At 42.8% G+C, this 17,786-nt stretch overlaps 1 protein-coding gene across 5 annotated transcripts in view; it reads right to left on the bottom strand.

Annotated features, from left to right (window-relative positions):
* The window catches only part of FGF13 (fibroblast growth factor 13), a 261,882-nt gene that overhangs the window by 39,260 nt on the left and 204,836 nt on the right, over nt 1–17,786 (bottom strand). For all 5 annotated transcript variants that reach the window (XM_075763129.1, XM_075763132.1, XM_075763131.1 and 2 more), the window contains one exon: nt 15,992–16,095. In XM_075763129.1, coding sequence (XP_075619244.1) covers nt 15,992–16,095 — 104 coding nt within the window. The remainder of the gene's footprint in view (nt 1–15,991; nt 16,096–17,786) is intronic.

Raw genomic sequence — 17,786 nt, 5'->3', positions numbered from 1 at the left:
AGACGCAGGCAGAGGGCTGGACGCAGATCCTTAATTTGGTTTCATCCACTGTAATGTACACAGGCAGGGGGAAAAGATCACTACAGAATAGCCAAGATCTTGGGAAAGGTTTCTTGCTCTACCCCATGGTGCTAACAGCTCCACTGTGCATCGATTACTGGGCTCTAAAGAGGCATTTTCTTTTTTTACCGGGCTTAATGACTGTACCTTGAACTGTCCACACATTTGCATGTCAAGATGGTTGCTAAGTGGGATACCAGGAGCCCGCTAAGGACAAGAGAATCATAATATCATCCAGGAAAAGGTCAGCTTGAAGAGTAACAGGATTTTTGAGTGGTTGCTTCCCTCGCCTGTGTGACATGCTCACAGAGACTCATAAAAGGAAAAGGAGATCAAGGGGTAGAGGAAAGGAGCTGGTGGAGAAGGGCAAGCCTCATGTCCTTCCGAAAGCTTACAAACACAGCCCTGCAAATGGAAATATCAGCGTGAAAACCTGACCTGACTGGAGTTAGCAATGGCTTTGACACTGACGGGCCATAGCTTGGCCAAGCACTAGCATTTCATCCTTCTGCGTACTGTGGTGTCAGTGATTCATGTTCAGAGATTTAAAAAGCAGGAGACATGAAAGTATTACTACTACTCTTATCCTTTCCCCAGGATGTAACCAAACTGAACAGGAAGAGTTCAGCTATTTTTAACCAGTTTCTCTCTCTCCTACAAGACCTTATGTGGACTTAAGTGCATGAGAACAGAGTTGGCCCACAGACATTTGGGGCTTGCTTTGGCTCAGTGCAGAGAAGATTGCCTAGCTGCAGCATTTAGCTCCCAATTTAATCTCAGATCTTTCCCCATCTCCCTTTTCAATAATGCCCGAGCTGTTGAGATGTCAGATTTTGATGCAAGCCAATTTCCGAGCCGTTTGCACATTATGCCTAATGTAAACCTGTATACAGCTATTTCATCAGTTTGGGTAAGAGGCTAAAGATACAGAAGTTTCCTTCATTGGGAGCCTCTGTGAGAAAAGGTGAGGCCACCAGGACGCAGTGTGAACCTTTCACCACTATGTGTGGACATGCATTTTGGTTATTCCCCACCTCACCCTCCTCTGCAGCAACACTTCTCTAGGAGCAGGCATGAATTACAGGAGCCTGGCTCACACCTACACCGTGTAGCTGCAGCCTCCTCGGCATCAGCCAACGCAGCATCCCCTGCAGCTCGCCACTTGAAATCAGGGGTCAGGGAGAAGGGTCTGTGAGAGTGGCCAAACACTTCGCAAGGGGCAGTTCACTCATGCTTGAGAGCAGGTATGCAACATCCAAATTGATGGTGGGTATCAATCACGATGAGAAATGAAATGAGCCCTTTCGAGCTGAACTGCCACTTGGTACAGTGCTCTTTGTGTTGTGCTTGCTGGAATATACGGTGTCACACAATACCATGTACTGATAAAACACTTCGTAAGTGACAGAGTGACATGAATAGTGATAAATGCTGATGTGACTTGCTAGGAGAGAAAGCGAGGTGTGCAAAATAAATGCTTGGAGAGGTAGATACTGGGACTGTTTGAAATTTGCCATTCCACATGCTCCCTTTGATGGTTCCAGTTTGCTATCTGCACATCCCAGTCCAACCCTTCCTGCATCGGCAGCATGCTCTGACGCAGTGACCAAGGACACTGCCCTAAGCTGGTGGGGGCATCCCAGAACTGCCGGTATTAGAAAAGGGCTACAGTGACTTCTCAGTGTCTGATCATCAGTATCTCAACTGCAAGCCCCTATCATTTATTACTTGACCATAAAAACAAACCATTGGTAGGACTTGGCAGGCAAGTCCTTGGCAAGGCCTTGGAATGAGGTTGATGGATTCTGGATGTGGGCGTGAATGACCCTGTGACTGTAAAGCACAAGAACCTTGGGTGTTCTACGCAGAAATATAATTCTTTACTCTTAATATCCCAATTAACTAAAAAAATACAGCCTGATCATAACACCAGCTTTCTCATAAGCATATCTACTGAACTGGCATGGTACCTTCTCATATGTGAGGAACGGAAAGAAGCTTTCAAGGAGGTACTGGTATTACTACATGACTGTTGGCCTGCATGCACATAACTTTCCAAGCAGAATGGTCCACTTCTAACCAGCCACAGCAAAGCATTATTCACAGTCAGTCTTTCAGAGATGATGCAATTAGCCTTAGGGGCGCGATCACATCCTTCTATATCTTATACACCAATGTGAGCAACAGACTAGTATCTCCACACTAGTAGAAAGTGTTGAGGAAGGGATGAATGAGTCAATAAACAAATAAATCTTGAATTGAAATGAAATTCATTCTATGAAGTTAAAACACAGAGCTAGCTTTGTGGTGATTTCTATTTGAAAAAGGAAAAGAAAAAAACAAAAAGTAAGCTGTCTTAAATCCAAGTTGAGCCTGAGCCAAAAGTTTTACATTTGGAGAGACCAAGACTTGGAGAAAAGCCCTGAGTTCTGGCACATCTCTATTTCTATTGTTTGTTTGTTGGAGGCTGCCCTGCTCCCTGCCCCAAATCTCAGCTGAATTCCAGGTGCCGGTCTATAACTACACAGAGCTCCACAACCCTGCTGAAAGGTTTGGGTGTTGTCCATCTCTATTTATTTTCTCTACATAGATTTATATGTCATAACTTCTGTAGAACAGATATGTTCCTTATAATTACACTAACAAACTAAATGGCTGGTAGTGATGCAAAAATATTATTTCAGAAGACTTTTTTCCAAGGAAATAAAATTTTATCAGGCTTTCAGGACCTTAAAGATTAGAGAGAAATGAAATTTTCTGTAGCTTTGTGAGCCCACTTTTCAGGAAGGTGGAAGGAAAACATATTTATCCATTTTTTAAGTAATCATTATAAACTCACAAAACGCTCTACTTATAAGAGTAATTTTGGCTATTTACATATCCCCAGTATTTATTGCTGTCTGACAGAAATGGAAAGTTCTACCTCCACCTTGAAGTGCTTTGATTTGGGTTTACAAACGACATCACCTGTAAAATCTCACAGGAGACTCTACCAACAGAGCTTTTAAAATGCCCAAACAGCAGTCAAAGGACCAAACTCTTCTCCTCGTAATGTGTGTGACCTTGCTGCAGCTGACACAGTGATGTGGGTATGTGGAAGGTACAACCTGAGTGGGTCCAAGGCCCAAACTTTCAATTCTAGGTTACTCAACATTTGTTTTGAGAAAGAGTAGAGATGTTTGCATTTGGCCTTTCTGTAGTAAACGGTCTCCAGAGAGATCAGTCTAATCACAATTTTACCAACATTGCTTGACTCAGTAAAAAAAGTACAGATTGGATAATTGCTATATCAAAAAGTAAAGGCCATAACGATCACAATTACCCACATTAGCTCCAATTGTTTCACAGGAGAAGCAACTGCTGTTTAGAAGACTGTCAGAGCCAGCGGGAAACAGAACAGCTCAACAACAGAAAGCCTAGTATTAAATGAAAGGGGGAAAAATCACTTGTATTATTTTACTGCCGTTCCTGTGATAATAAAATGAAGGGCTGCAAGTGCAGAGGGTTTGCCGCTGGGTAGCAAATGAAGCTTCATCAGATGATTCACAGCCAAGCCAGGGTGACTGTACTCATCTTCTCAGTTAACAGCACAAAAGGAGGTTGGTTTCCTTAGTACGGATACTCCCAAGCCACTTGCAGATCAAGACTGCCTCCTTCTCAGCCGAAAATTTCAAGATCTTCAGGGATTCACCATGGGGAAATTACTGTACAGCCTCTAAACATAGCCCTGCCTGGGCTTTGTGATAGAAATGGTGCATAAACACGTGCTTTTAGTGCCGTCAGATCGGTGCTGCTCAGGAAGATATATCATCAGTGCAATGGCTATTGGCTGATGAGCAGGGAATGCCCTCTCCCTGCCGCTGCTGCTGGACATAATTTTGTGAAGAAAAGTATTCTTTACAGTTTAGTTGTAAGAGTTACAAGCCATTCTGGTATTGTTCCTACAAGCATAATTAAAGGAAATATAAACTGTTAGTGCAACACTTAGAGAGTACAGGTGGTTTTTGGCATCTCACTGATTAGAAATGCAAATTTGGGAAACAATTAACTAATGCGGAAGAAATATTTGCATAAAGATCTTTCAGGTCTTTTCTATCACAGCTGCAATAATTTCCCCAAGAAAAAGCCTAAGGAAGTCTGTGCTGAACTCTATTGCCCATGGAGCAAGCTCCCAATCTCTCTGTCTGGAATACACATTAAATCTTCATTTCACACAGAGGCAGCTAAAGCATAAATTAAAGTCAAGATTTTCAAAAATAGGTGAGTGAAGTTGGCTCCAGTTTCATGATGCCCAACGGTGGTAACACAAACTCTGTCATCCTTGCTCATCCATGAGTCCAGGCACGCGCTGCCTTTCACAGGAAGGTGTCAGAAGAAAGTATGCTGTACTAACTGGTGAACCTTATCACAACTCTCCTGGTGCCGTGATAGCGCTGCAGAAAGAGCCTGCTGCTAATGTTCCCCCGCACCTGGAGAACTAGAGATTTTCATATGGTCTGCCAGAAAATTTTAAGTCCTGAAAGCAAATGTCAAAAAGTGTTAGGCGTTTGAAGAGAGGGATTATTTGTGAACACCACAACACCTGGTTCTGCACTTGCTGAACTATTTTGTAGGAAAGCATTAGTTCAGCTACTGCATGGCTCAAAACGAAGCCCTGGGCATTCAGTACCAGAGAAGGCTCCAAGCCAAGGGCTCAAGTCTTGCCCATTACACTGAACAAACCCTCTGGGCATCCAGGATTGAGGTCCGCTGCTTTGCCTGTTCCTGATGATAGTTCCAGGCCTTGGGACCTGTCTCCAGGCAAGCAGGGACTTATTTTAGTCATTAAGCTTCACCGGTCTTCTAAATGCTCTGTTCATTTTTTAATCACACAGAAATTTCATACTGCAAATCAATGGCTGTCTTGTCCAGATCCTGAAAATCTTACTCAGAGAAATTAATTCTTCCTCTGGCAGGCAGTCAATGAAACTGCTTGCTTGAGTAAGGATTACTTACACGAGAAAGGGTTTGCAATATCAAGCCCATTAAACTCTTAGTTCATCAGGTGAAGGGAACAGATCTGCACTTTGAACTGTGTCTGTTCCACTTATTAGAATTTCTCTGGCTTTTTGTTCTGTTTCAGATCATTCACTTATTTACTCTGAGCTTATTGTGCCTTCTGTCAGCGTCAATATGGCTCAGCTGGCAGCAGATGCTCCTCTAGATCTGAGGACGCTGGTGTGAAATAACAAGAATGGAATGAGAATTGATGTGAACTTTTGCCTAAAACCTGAACTGAAACCTTCATATTTTTGAAACTCTGCTTCTAATTTGTGTACCAGCTCCACGAGGTATCCTCATTTTAAAAATACAGTAGGTCTTCCAGCTTAGCTGGAGGCTGCGAGTACTGGCAGGGTGAGGAACAGCTCACTCTTTACAGTTCACTAGACCCATCTTGTTAAAACATTAAGGTTCTGGAGTTGTCATTCGAGTGAACGTGCCCTCACAAGTCTTTTGAGGTTTGCCTGTTCCCAGCCAGCCCAAATGAAGATCCCGCCAACACTCAAGTTCAAGAGGAACACTTATCTTGTAACAGGATTATTTACATCTCAAAATGCTCTGGGGATGAGGATGGCGGGGTCTAAATTGACTCCCTCATTAATGTGCATTCAATGTCATCAGAGTAAGGAAAGGGGAAGACTGATTTATAAAGCAGACAGCATCTTATGCTGTGCTTCTGAAACAGCTCTCTATGATTTTTAGATACCTCCTGAGGCTTTAAATAAACAGAACTGTACTTCACCAATTATCATGCCTGTTTTGCTTAGCTCCCCAGTGGATTTAATTTTAGAAGAACTGTACCGCTCAATATTCAGTGCTGTTTGGGTAAAACTACAAAAATGAAAAACAATGTGATAGCACCTGTAGCATCCCCAGAACGTAAAATATGAAAGGTCTTATCTGTTCAATTATTTAAACCATCCAATCTGCTGGTAAAAGCTATTATATTGGCATTATATCCAAAGACTCCCTAATCCATTCTAAATTTTGGATTGTTTTGTTAATCCTAGATGGCCTAATGAAAGCAGTTCCATATGGAAATGCAAGTTTCTTGATACAATTTTTATTCAACAGACTTGTTTTTCTTTCCCAGACCCTTTTTAGCTTTTCCATCCAGGAATTCAGCAGGCCTACCTCCAAGAATTAGCTTGTCTATGGAAAAGTTAGTTTCTGAAACCAAGGCTTCAAGGACATAATCTAAATATGATGAATTTTCTCTTTCCTTTGTCCCTGCCTAGCTTCTGTTATCACATACCATGTTTATCCTGCTTTCTAGGACTCATATAGGTGTCTCTGGTTTCAGTAGTGAGAAGCCATGCCAAGAGGATGGCATTCAGGCTCTCTGTGACTGAAGTAAAAGAGTTTCGTTTGGAAACACCCTTCAGTTGTGCTGCAGTTCCAAAAAGCAGCCATAAAACTCAAAATCTTGAGGATTACAACTCCTTGTTCTTGCCCACTTGCTCCCCATCGGTTTTGCTTAGTAGACTTTTCAAAAGAAGCCTTTTGACTGACAACGCTACAAATGTTATTTGAACTTCTACAGTCAAGCTGGATTCGCAGTTTTTGCACCTCATCACTTGCAATAAAAGTTCTGCCAGGAAAAGGATGCTTTCAGTGGGTTTGCAAGGATGTAAACGGCTAGAAAGCAGTAAACATTTCTCTTGAGGCTGCCAAGTAGGAACAGAACTGAATTCACTGCCTCTTAGCAGTGTCGCAACTGCAGGGCTACATGAAGATAAAAAGACACAAAAATGTGTTTAATAAAGTCACTCTGAATACCCCCACATGACAGATCTGTTGATGATGTCAGCCTGGATTGATGGATGGTCATTTCGGGGAACTGAACTGCCCTTTACCTACTTTTAGCACAGGAGCCGCCAAATTTCGTCTGTCCTAGCACTGCTGCAACAGCCGAAGCTCTGGGTCCTGCCCTGCAGCAACAGGCACACGCAGGAACAGGCGTAGGAACAGGCATATGCAGGAACAGGCACACGTCCACCTCCTCATTCAGCTTTTCCTGCAGCCCATTCTGACCCCAGCCCCATACTCTTCATCACAACCACTTCTTTTCCTGCATATCCTCAACCAGGGTTAACTAACACTTTTGGGTATTTCTCATCAGAGCACCAACAGCCTGCTGAAAACTAACTCTTCAACAAAACATCTGTGGGATGCAGCAACAGGACTGACCAGTGAGGGCACATCTTTCTCAAGCCATTGGCTAACTGCAGATGCCTATGGGACAATATAAAAAAAAAGGAATTTTATCATAGTATTTTCCCAGCACGCTTCCCCGGTCTCTGGTGAGCTATATTCAGGACATTTCTAAGCCAAACATGACATCATTGTATTTTGCACCATTTTTCTTTCAAGAATTTGCCTAAATGATATTTGAATCCACAAAAATGATGGCTTCCTCGGCATCCCATTGTAATGAGTTCCCCAGCTGAACAATGTGCTGAGCGGAAAACCCTTTCTGCAGGTTTAATAAACGCGATGAATCCTTGTGTTTCAGTGTCATCCAGGGTTAGTTTCTGCTCAAGTTCTGAGTTTGTTTTCCAGTACCAACCGACTCCTGCTGGTTTGGGGAGACTTTGGGGACTGTCTTTGATTGCTCCAGCATCCTTGTTTAGATGTTCACCTTCACATGGGCATTTACAGCTGGCAGCAGGCTGCGAGCACCGTTGGGGTGAGCCATCTCGTCGGCAGGTTACAGAGCAAGTGTAAGGAGGCAGAAGCGCTGCTGAGTCACTGTGACAAGAGCTGCTCATTAGCTCAACCAGCAGCATGAGAGGGAGGGGAAGCCCTTCTGGGCAGAAGAAGGGAAGGCAGACGGCTTTCTACAAGGAAAGGCAAGCGTAGGAAAGAAGCTGAGGTTTCATAATGGTATTTTCTTTTAATGAAGCCACATTCTAAAAAAACCAGGTAAGTTTGGAAAGTTATCTTGCTTCTGATCTTGAAGATATTTCATACATATCAGGGAAAAAACCCAACAACTCAAAAATCCACATAAATACTAATATACATATTTTCCTAGCAAACTGCAGAAGAGCCCAGCCCTACAGGGAGCAGGCACACATATCACCCTACAGGCACCTATGCCACTGGTCACAATGTGTAGCACCCACACCAAATTCAGGAGAGAAAAGAGCACATTTCTCATTGGCTCTGCTGAATCATAGCAACGTAATCCGTCGTTTGGTGATCTGAATATACAATCCCAACCGAACACGCCAAGAACCTGGCAGTGCTCTTATTCTCGCACTTTGCAACTCACGCCGTCTGCTCAAGTCCTTATCTGCTTACAACTCTCGCTTGCCAAACGTGTTTTGCAACGTGACGGTGAAGAGTTGTGAGTAGCCTGGAAGTCCTGGAACTCAGTATTCCTTGCTTGCTGGCACGGGGCCAAAGCGATGCTGAAAGCAGGCGGTGTGTGATCCAGGTGCCAAACTATTAAACTCGGGTCCAGCTCCAAGTTCCGCCACGGTTTGTTTTTTTGGTTTTTTTTTGTTTTTTTTTTTCTTTTCAGCATGCTGGTTTTGTGTGACTATGACTCCAGTGAACAGGACAATGGACTGGAAAACTGCACCTTGTGAGCTACGTTGCCATTTCAGCCACATATCTGAGCTTGCTGAGTCCCAAACTTCCACTCTGAGCAAGATCTGAAGTCTGAGCTTATAAAGACTTTCTTTCAGTCTTTTCACCCAAGGCCTTTGGCATTGATTAGCAAATGACTAACAAAGAGAGTGGACGCACTTTTAGTCTTTTATCTACTTCACATGTATGTCATTCAGCTCATAGGACACTGAAAATGTTCTAGCACAAACGGCAATTTCACTGCTGATTTTTAACAGCCGCTCAGTTGGGAAACCATTGCACAGGCGTCTAACTGCAGGTCTGTCAGGATCTATGCAGTGCACAGTCCTGAAGCATCACTTTCTCATGCCTGGGCTCCTCTTTAGAAGGTGCTGAGTGTCCTCAGCTCCCACCACCTGCAGTGAGGGATGGGTGCACAGCTGCACCTCTGGATTTCACATGCCTGGGGGATGACTTGTAGAGAAAAGCAGTATAATAGCTCCAAGTCTTTCCGCTTTCTGAGTCTCGTAATAATTCTCCCACGTGAGGGTGATGCCCTCCTCCCTTCTCTGCTGGAGACAGCAGGCAGTCTGTCTCCAGAAATCTGGAATCTCACTGATCCCAGCAGAGACAAGCACCTGAATGAAACAGCACCCCTCTCTCTGCCCTACCACTCAGCAGCAGCACATATCATTAAGAAAGACCAATGCATATCTCATTAAGGAAGACCTGCTGCAGGAAAACACTCTGCTTCCCCAGGGAGTCGACCCCCAGGAGTGACCCACATCACAGAGCAGGTCCAGACAGTCACAGCAAGCTCACCCACAGTCCCTTCAGCAAGTGGGAGACAAGTCTGTGAGCAGCAGGCTCTGCAGCTACACTGCTAGGCACAGTCCGGCTCATATCCGACACCAACAGCTCACGGTCAGATTATCTGGTAATGGGCTGAGTCTGTGAGCACCGCCTGAGCAAGGGAGTGCCCATCCGGGCAGCCTTATCAGGAGCCTGTGATGCTGCACGGAGACCCACCAGGCTGCTCCAGCCAGCATCCATCTCTGTGCTGCAACACTGCTGTAAGACTGAACCAAAGTACAATTGTTTGCATCTGCTGAGCTTAGCTGCTGGCATAAATTAGAGCAGAGTCCGTGGTTGAAGGTGTCAGGAAACATTTATCAGTTCGGGCTGGTCCTGCAATGCCTGGGAAGCTCCTGTCCCAGCGCTGATCCCACACCTCGCCTGCCCCCTCTCCCACCTTTGCTGTGGGGCGGGCGGGAGCAGTCGGGGCTGTCAGCATGACTCCGGGTCGCAGGAGGGCCAGAGCAGCCCTCCTCTCTGTGAGGATGTTGCATGTTTATCCAGCAGACAGCAAGGTGTTGCGATGGAAAGAAAAATGTGCTGCAGCTGTATCTAAGACCCAGTCGCTGAAGAGAATGAACTATATTAAGGTATAGTCTGCACTTGAGCATTCATGGTAAAACATGATTTATACTGACATGCAAATTTAACTAGATGAAGCTTTTGATTATTTCCCCTATCTCTTGGTTTGTGCTATTTCCCTGAGGTGGAAAAATGCTCTTTGCCAGTAATTCATTATAAATGCCCCAGCCATTCCCATTAGCTTCAGCAGGTCTCCACTGCACTGCTCAGTATTAAAATATGCACAAACTTCTCTTCTCTCCAACTCACCAAAACCAATTTCTGAATCACTCTAAGAATTTAATCACATTTCACTTCTCTTGGCTATAATCAACGTGCACGCTTCATACAATATTTACTTTCTGTGCAGGTACCAAACTTACATATGACAATCTACTTTACATACAGAGGACAATGTTAGCTGAATGCTCTCTTAGGGTAAATTATATATAAAATTCTGCACAGGGTATTATATCAAAGTGCTCCTTAAACCCATGCTATCTCAGTGCATCAGACAAGAAATGGCAAAATTAAGCCACGTACAGCAGTTCTATTAACTCAAACATATTGGACATCCTAGAATAGCTAACAAAGCAAGCATAAACAACTCTGTCATGTAGCATACCTCCTAATAACCATCCTACAAAAAGCTGACTGCCCCGAATTTCCAACAAATGAGTTGAAAGGCTGCAGGAGGGAGGGGACAGACTGGGCTCTATCACACATGGTCAGGGTGAAGGACAAGGGCTCTATCCAACCTGGAAGAAGCTGCAAGCTTACTCGCATATGACACTATTAAATCAAACGGTTTGGCAAATCACAGGAACCGAGAACAAGACAAGATGGAAAACAAACACTCTTTACAAGCTGAGTTGCATGGCTCCTGAGACCAGCCAGAAGGATGCAATCAGCAGCACATAGTTAATTTTACTGTTTCTGACAATGTATCCAGGCTAAATAAGCACACAATTACATGGGCTGCAATGTTCTACAGGAGAAATGTGCATTTCACTGACAATCATCAAATAATTTTAAAAACTCTGACACGATGGTTTCTGGAAAATACACAGCTAGATGTTCTCCATCTGTTTTTTTTTCAAAATTTGCTGTATTTTGGGTTACGTTTCAGCCCATGTAGAATTTAAGCAGTACACCCAATTCTCTTCACCTACATACATGCCTTCCCTCTAATGAACTTCACTCAGCTGCTGCTCTGTATCACTGTGAGCCTCCTCCTTCGCATCACAATCACTTTAATAAGAAAGCAATAGCTCTAGGACTACATGTCTGACAAACAGATCCTTAAAATACGTTTCACTCTTTTGTTCAAGGCAACGGAAGAACACAAGGAATTCACAGGGGGGTATGAAAGCCGAAAAACTCAAGTGTAGCATATGTGGCGGTCATTTGAGAGATGCAGTTGTTCATAGAAAGAAAAATAAGATAAAATAAAAGCAATCCTAAAATACAAAAGGGCATGATTCATTACGTGGTTACGTAAGACAGCAGTGCCATAACACCGTTTAAGTCATCTTGCAGCAGCATGACACTGGTGTAAGAAGGGATGAATCAAACCCTGTGTTTTCATTTCAAATGGATGCTCAAGCATCAAACAGCAGGAAGAGCTCCAGCTTCAAATAGCTCCTGACAAGGTCCCTCCAAAGAAAATTGTGAGGGTGGGTTCGGCTTGGGAGATGTAGTCACACAACTGCCTTCAGCTTTGGTAGGAAACTGGCTACAAATAAAAAACATTTCAAATGTGGTGGTGTTCTTCTAAGATATGCAGAGGCATTTTCCACCCAACGTGGAGAGGAGGCACACACTGCTCAGAGCAGGGCGAGCAGCGGAAGCACAGCGGGCTGTGGGGAGGACCAAGGTCACCTCCCTTCCCTGCTGCCCAGGACTTTTAATGCACTTCTACAACAAATGTAGATAATTATATATTTATTTTAACAGAATATTTTTTTTTTCCCTTAGCTGAGTTGCTGCCTTGTCCCCAAGGAGCTTTTATCATTACATTAAAGATCTTATTTTTGCTCTAACTGACAGACGCTGCAAACTATCTATAAAGTCTGGCAGCCAACTACAGATATCTGTTCTCTGCAGATTTATTATACATCACTGATCCCCTCATGGAGCAAATTCACCTCATTCTTGAGTACAGTCACTGGATCAGAAGCAAACCAGACTACAGACTACCTCTGAGGTCAGATACTTGAGTCCCCATCCCGGCAGACAGCTAGGGAGGAAGAGGCAAGGCCAAAGCCAGAGCCCAACAAATTCACAGAGATTCACAGATTGGTAGGGGTTGGAAGGGACCTCTGGAGATCATCTAGTCCAACCCCCCCGCTACAGCAGGATCACCCAGAGCAGGTTGCGCAGGATGGCGTCCAGGCGGGTTTTGAATCTCTCCAGAGAAGGAGACTCCACAACCTCTCTGGGCAGCCTGTTCCAGTGCTTGGTCATCCTCACAGTGAAGTTTTTCCTCATGTTCAGATGGAACTTTCTGTGTTCCAGTTTGTGCCCATTGTCCCTTGTCCTGTCACTGGGCCCCATTGAGAAGAGTCTGGCCCTTTCCTCTAGCAAACTAAATCCGCAGATATTCTCCACCTGCTGACAACTGTAATGGATTATGGCGAGGGTGTATTTTCTACATATGCAGGACACTCAGACTCAACTAAGTAAATTCTGTTGTCGCACAGCCCAAACCTAAAATATATACCACAAGGAACAAAACACAAGAATTTACCGCAGTTACTAAAAGGAAAAGGAACTGTGATTTAATATTGCAATTTAGTGCAAGATACATGGAAATGGGACACCTGGTGTGTTAGCTCTAATGTGCTTTCCTGTGCAAGTGTGGGAAAGCACTGAGCCGAGCCTCTGTTTATCCTCCCGTAAGCCAGATGTCTTATTTACCTATTTACCAGTGGGGTAATTGCTGTGGTCTTAATGGTCTCTTTATCAGGCGCAGTGTTTTGGAAGTGTTTCAGGCTAAAAGGCGCTATCAGGTGCAAGGCACAGACAGCAGCATGGGGTGAGGAACAGGCATTGCACAATAGTAGGGTGTTTTTCAAACCATTTACCAAATGAATCTATAACCTTCGGCAATGCAATCAGAAGGAAACGGTTTTGCACAGACACAAGCGTGACTGAAGCACTAGAGTCGCAATAAAACTGAAAGCAAATGATCATGACATAGGCCACAATATTCTCTCTGCCTATTACATCGCATCATCAGTGCTAATTTCATTTCTCTCTGGAAATGGTACAACTATCTGTTACAGTTATCTACAATTTAAGTACATTTCTATTTTTCCCTATATTCTTGCTTTAGGAATTTGACAGTGTTTTGTGAGGCTTTTGTTCCTGATCAATCCCATGTTGCCATGTGTCTGCTCCTGACAAATCTCATCAGGAACACACCCCTGTAATGGCTTGGAAACCCTCAGGATATGTGGATGGATGTCATTTACTCGAGCTGATCTGTTCCCCAGACTCCCTGTTGGCATCCCTTGAACAGGTGAGTGTTCATCTGGTATACATCAGCTGAGCTCTCTTGGGACTCATTTACATCAACCAAGAATCCAGCCCAAAATATAAAGATAATTTCCCATGTATTTGACTGTCAGACTGTATCCCTTGCTGAAAGGACCATTATCAGAAAAGAAGTGCTAGAAACACTTAAGACATGGTGCTGGAACTGCAATTCTGGCAAGCTTTTTGCATAGCAGGTGAAGTAGGGGCAGATGCTCCTCACCAGCCCTTGTCCATTCCCTGACTGCATCAACAGAGACATGAGCTAGATTTTGCCTGCCACAACAGTTTCTTGCAATTGTTGTAAAGGACAAAACAATCAGACCAGAAGGCATCAGGTGATAAACTCAAGATTATTGAGAACTTGGGTGGAAACCTTCTTTGGAAAAGTAGATCAACGTTAAATGGACATCTGTCTTTGTGAAGAGTATTTAAAAATATGGACCTGGGACACAATACCACAACAAAAGTCTATTTAAGGCCTTGCCAAGCCCATCAGGTTCAAGAAGAATAAAAGAATAAATGTAAGAAAATATAGCTGCCGAATAAAGAAACAAAAATGACCATTGTTACTAAGGGGAAAATAGATGGATGTCACCAGTTAATTTTGCAGTAACATAAACTATTAAATTCGCAAATACTAAAGGATTCAAGGAAGACACTATTCATGGTAACATATGAGACCACATGAAGGACTATCCCTAATCAATGCAAATACCAAAAATTACAACCAAAGTGAATCTCTGAGCTCTGCCAAAGATGCCTAGATACCTATCAATCTAAAAGCTGGACTTAATCAAAGTTATATTCTGCCATTCCTCCTCACATCGAGGGATACCAGAAGTGATAATTCATGCTCTTGGTGGTCCCTTTGACTTCAGGGTTATGGCTCGCAAAGTGATGTTACTGCTCCGTCGTAGGTTAACAGTGGCTGAATCTGTCCAATCCCATTTTCTGCACCTTTGCAAAAATAGATCTGATTCTTCCAGAATGTATCTTGCAATGAAAGAACTGACCTCCTCAAACTGAGCGCTTGTGCTGTGCACAGGGATGGAATTTCGCATTACGTACAAACATCTCTATCCCAGCCTGAGATGCGACTCGAGATAACGCTCCCCGAGGCGGAACTGAGCCCGCAGAAGCCGGCACGGCGCAGTGCTCTCTCGGTGAGTGGGCAGCCAGAAAGGAGAGCAGCTGAGGATGCTAATGTAAACGAAAACGCACGGTGCAGTCAAAGGTACATTTGGAGTGCAAATGTAAATGACGCTGTGCAGTCACAGGACCGTGACTACATGGCATTAAGGGGACTTTGCACGATCTGGCTGTGTGGCTACAGCCCTGCAAACAGATCTGTGGATTAACTGCACTAAGCAAATAGCCAGAGCAAAAAGAAAAGCAGGGTTCGATGCCGTTCACTGAAATTTCACTCTGTCCCAAAGCATAGCCAGGCCTAATTTGCTTTTGCTCTGGCAGATACAAGAGGAAAAATATGCAAAGCTGTCACTTGTCCCAGCTGTCAGGATTGCAAAACAAATGAGAGATTTGAATAAGTTTACTTAATTGTTATCAGTATTAAAGGTACCTTAAGGGAATCATTCATAGAAGAGAATAATTTGTAGTAGATAATAAATGACATTTTCCTCTGTTTTCCTCCTTGGGAAAAATCTATTAAGACTTTATAATTAAAACTCCTGAACATAGTTCAACTAAATGTTTTTAATTGAAAAATGGTCTATTTAAAAAAATGTCCTTTTTTTTTTTTTTCATGAAAACAGTTTGCTCTCTTGAGAAATGCCACTGAAAATTATTAACTGATGTTCTTCATCAAAACCGCTAATAAAACATTTCTTTACTCACTCAGCAACTTGAAGCCATAAAATTTTGGCTAATTCCATTTCTATTTGAAAATCTTGGCCAAACAAAAAAAAATATTTTCTCTAATCCCTTTTAATAACAGTAATAGAGATTATATGGGAAGATATAGAACATGTTCAGGGATGCATGTGATTCACAAAGCGGTCCCTTTTCCCCTGTACCCCACACAGATTAGCCCAATCAGTCCGCAGTGACCAAGAGAGAACATCCTTTCTGTTCAGGGTTTTGGTTATGGGGTTGGTTTTTTTTTTATTTATTTATTTCACACTTCGGGATCATCAGTTCACATCAAAGGCACTGCAGTTTGATTCCATACATCCATATGTATTCGTAATGGAAACAGAGTAATAAACTAAAACCAGACTATCAGCACTATACTGAATCTCCTTCTATAGGTTATAAGCAGATTCTTTGGAACAGTAAATTATTCATTTCCTAAGTTCTTAGCATAATTTCAGCGAGAACAAAATTAAAAATGTTTACTTACTGATGTATATAGATATCCTTCACTGTTCATTGCCAGATACAATTTTGTTTGAACCCCCTGAATCGCCACCACTCGTAAACCCACAGGTATGAGGTTAAACAAAGCTAGGAGAGAAAGGAGAGGAAGAGCAAAATTAATCCTTTAGAGTATGCAGATTAGATAGAGAATGAAGCCATAATTACCAGAACCAAATAAAAAATGTCCATTCATGCATATATTAATTTCTGTGGGTGCTATAGAACAATACTGCTACTATCGTGGTCTTCTATAATGATGTCCACTAATAGCTCAGAGATTATCTACAGAGGTTATCAACTTATCTCCCCCGTTCTGAAGATGGTGAATTGGAAGTACTGAGAGCTAAAATGACTTACCTGCCTCAGGAGCAGAATCCAGGGTCTGCTGAACATACTTAATTTGCCTTCCCCCCCCCCCCGACAATAAGTACAAAAAATATTAAAAAATCCAAACCCAAAAAGTTTTTCAAGACGATCAAAACTTCTTTTGTTTTTGCAAATTCAGATCAAATTCAGTAAACATTTTTGACCAAAAGGCAGGAGCAAGGTGAACTTCAGAAAAGTTAAAAACCTTCATTAACACCTTCAAATATTTCCACTCAAAACCCATTTTTTTTTTCTCTTTTTGAGAGAAGAATGTGTTTGAAAAAAACCAGACTTAAATAACTTCAAGATGAAATGAAATGACAGCATTTTCTTTAGATCAAGCCCTAAATCTGTGCTTTCAAAATTGAGCTGCTTGGAATGTTCTGCTTACGTTTATGCTTGTATACATGCTAACAGTGGCAGTATTTATAAGCAGAGAAATGTCCCTTCAAAAAATGAAGATTCTGGTTGGTAAAGTGGCAAATTAAAAAAAAAAAAAAAAAAAGGCAAATCTCTGCCATAGCTTAGATTCACAGCTACATTACGTAGGATTAAAAATAAAGAGGAGTTGAGAAAATTTTCCAAAATTGTTATCATAAACCAAAGCATCTCCTTCCAGTCTGTTGTATAAACGCAGAGATAGCATGAAGTAATGCCAAACTGGCTCTTATTTCCAATGGTTTATTACTTGGCTGGAAAACTCTGGTCTGCTTCAGGCTGAAGTTTGGTATTTATGGTCACTATCTGAAGTCAATTTAAAACTGAATCATGAATTTGAAATATTTTTATTATTTTCAAAAGTATAAGCTCAGAATTATGACCCATTATAAATTCCTTTTTCAGCCTAGCAACCCCCAAATGGTCATATTTAATTAAAAAAAAATTTGCAGCTTGCCAGACTTTAATACAGATCCTAAATTCTGCGTGTGGAGTTGTCAAGAGTGTATCAAAAAGAGGAAAGAGCAAATGTACGCACGTGCTATTTTGGTAAAGGCATGGCCAGAAGTTAACACTGTGCGTTGGGGATGAAGGACTAAATTCTGGTGAGAACAGACTCTGTTCCAGCAAGCAGCTGGACCTCCAGCTCCGTGCGCTGCCCTGGGTTAACCTGAGCATCTCAGCCCCATCCATGGCTCGGTGAAGAGAGGTGCAATGGCCTCGGGGGGTCCAGCAGCCGAGGGACGCGCTGAGGGCTGGGCTGAGCCTGCCCCGCTGCGCTGGCACGCTGCGAATTACGGGTGCTCTGCTCTAAGGCTGGGGCACTTTGAGCGTTGAAGTTCCTACAGCGGTCGAATATAGTAGAGCAAGTAGAAATATCTAAAACTAACAAATAAATGTAGGAGATGATAAAATCATACCTGTGTTTTTCTTTCCCTCTCATAAACACGAGTGTACATGCAGACACAAACACA

Source organism: Balearica regulorum, chromosome 11 (assembly GCF_011004875.1).
Source record: "Balearica regulorum gibbericeps isolate bBalReg1 chromosome 11, bBalReg1.pri, whole genome shotgun sequence".
In the NCBI taxonomy this organism is placed as follows: domain Eukaryota; kingdom Metazoa; phylum Chordata; class Aves; order Gruiformes; family Gruidae; genus Balearica; species Balearica regulorum.
The sequence above is the reverse complement of the archived record's forward strand: the minus strand, read 5'-3'. Positions and strand labels throughout refer to the sequence as shown.